At 43.5% G+C, this 1,049-nt stretch overlaps 1 protein-coding gene across 1 annotated transcript; it reads right to left on the reverse strand.

Moving 5' to 3' along the window:
- Nucleotides 1–3: 3 nt before the first annotated feature.
- LOC129675395 (cell division cycle 5-like protein) lies at nt 4–1,047 on the reverse strand (the record flags this gene model as incomplete). Its single annotated transcript, XM_055605431.1, is given in 1 exon segment — nt 4–1,047. A coding segment is annotated over 1 exon segment (1,044 nt), but the record flags the coding sequence as incomplete, so codon positions are not given.
- Between the last annotated feature and the right edge of the window lie 2 nt (nt 1,048–1,049).

Below are 1,049 nucleotides of genomic sequence, written 5' to 3' on the forward strand. Positions count from 1 at the left end.
AGACTGGTAACCTCCAAGCAAAATTTTCAACTTCTTTTCCATCTTTGCAGCTCTCTTGGCTTCTGTTGTCATGTGACCCCTGTTTATCTCAAGTCTCTTTTCAAGTGATTCAATTCTGTCCTTTTTGCTAGCAAGATTAGCCCTTGTGTAGCGGCTCTGATTAGGAAGATATAGGACTTGACTGTAGCATTCTTTCCACACCTGGTTGTAAGCTTCACTGGAGAGTTCTCCATGACTCATTCCTTGTTTTACCACTTCCATCTCTTGTACCAGAACATCCTGGGCCTTTTTCAGTTCTTCTTTGGAGAACTTCCCATAAGGGCTATGCTCCAGATAGGTAATGTGCTCTGCATAGTTGGTAGCAAATATAACATTTTTTCCCTTTTTATTTCCAGATGGCTCCTAGGGGTGATGTAGAAGATCATAATGAAGCATCGTAATCATTTCTTTTTTGATCAGTTCTTCGGTTTTCTGTAAATCTGTTAGAGGTGGTTCTACACTTAAAGGTCTTAAAATAGTTTCATTTACTTCAGACGGTCTTGGTAGATCCTTCTGAACAGCTTTGTGCATTCGTTTCATTTCCTTTACATGCTCAGCATCTCGTATTGCCTGCCCTTGAGCATCCACATCAGCAGCATCTTTGATGTAGGTGTCATCTATTTCATGTTCTTCCAGCTCCTTCTCAGCATTTTCTGGTAGAACAATTTCAAAATCATTCTTAGGTGCAGGGAGGCCCAACAACCCTAGACGGAGATGTTCACGAGATTCTCCTTCCATCTGCTTCACCAAAGAGGGGTCACTATAGTCTGCCATTCCATCCTCTGGATTAATGTTTAATTTGTCTCTCAGTGGTGTTCTGTCTGGGGTGGCATTAGTGACTGGTTTGGGGGTTGTTCCACTCCAGGGAGTCAGCCCTTCAGCTCCATTAGAAGGAGTCCTGAAAGGAGTAGACAGAACCGTATTTGGAGTCTGTACAACGTGACGCTGTGGGGTCACACCAGAGAAGTCACTCTCGTGCAGTGGAGTATTAAGCCCACCTTTCAGTGGAG

This window comes from Psammomys obesus, unplaced genomic scaffold (genome assembly GCF_907164565.1).
Source record: "Psammomys obesus unplaced genomic scaffold, mPsaObe1.curated_primary_1811, whole genome shotgun sequence".
Taxonomy (NCBI): domain Eukaryota; kingdom Metazoa; phylum Chordata; class Mammalia; order Rodentia; family Muridae; genus Psammomys; species Psammomys obesus.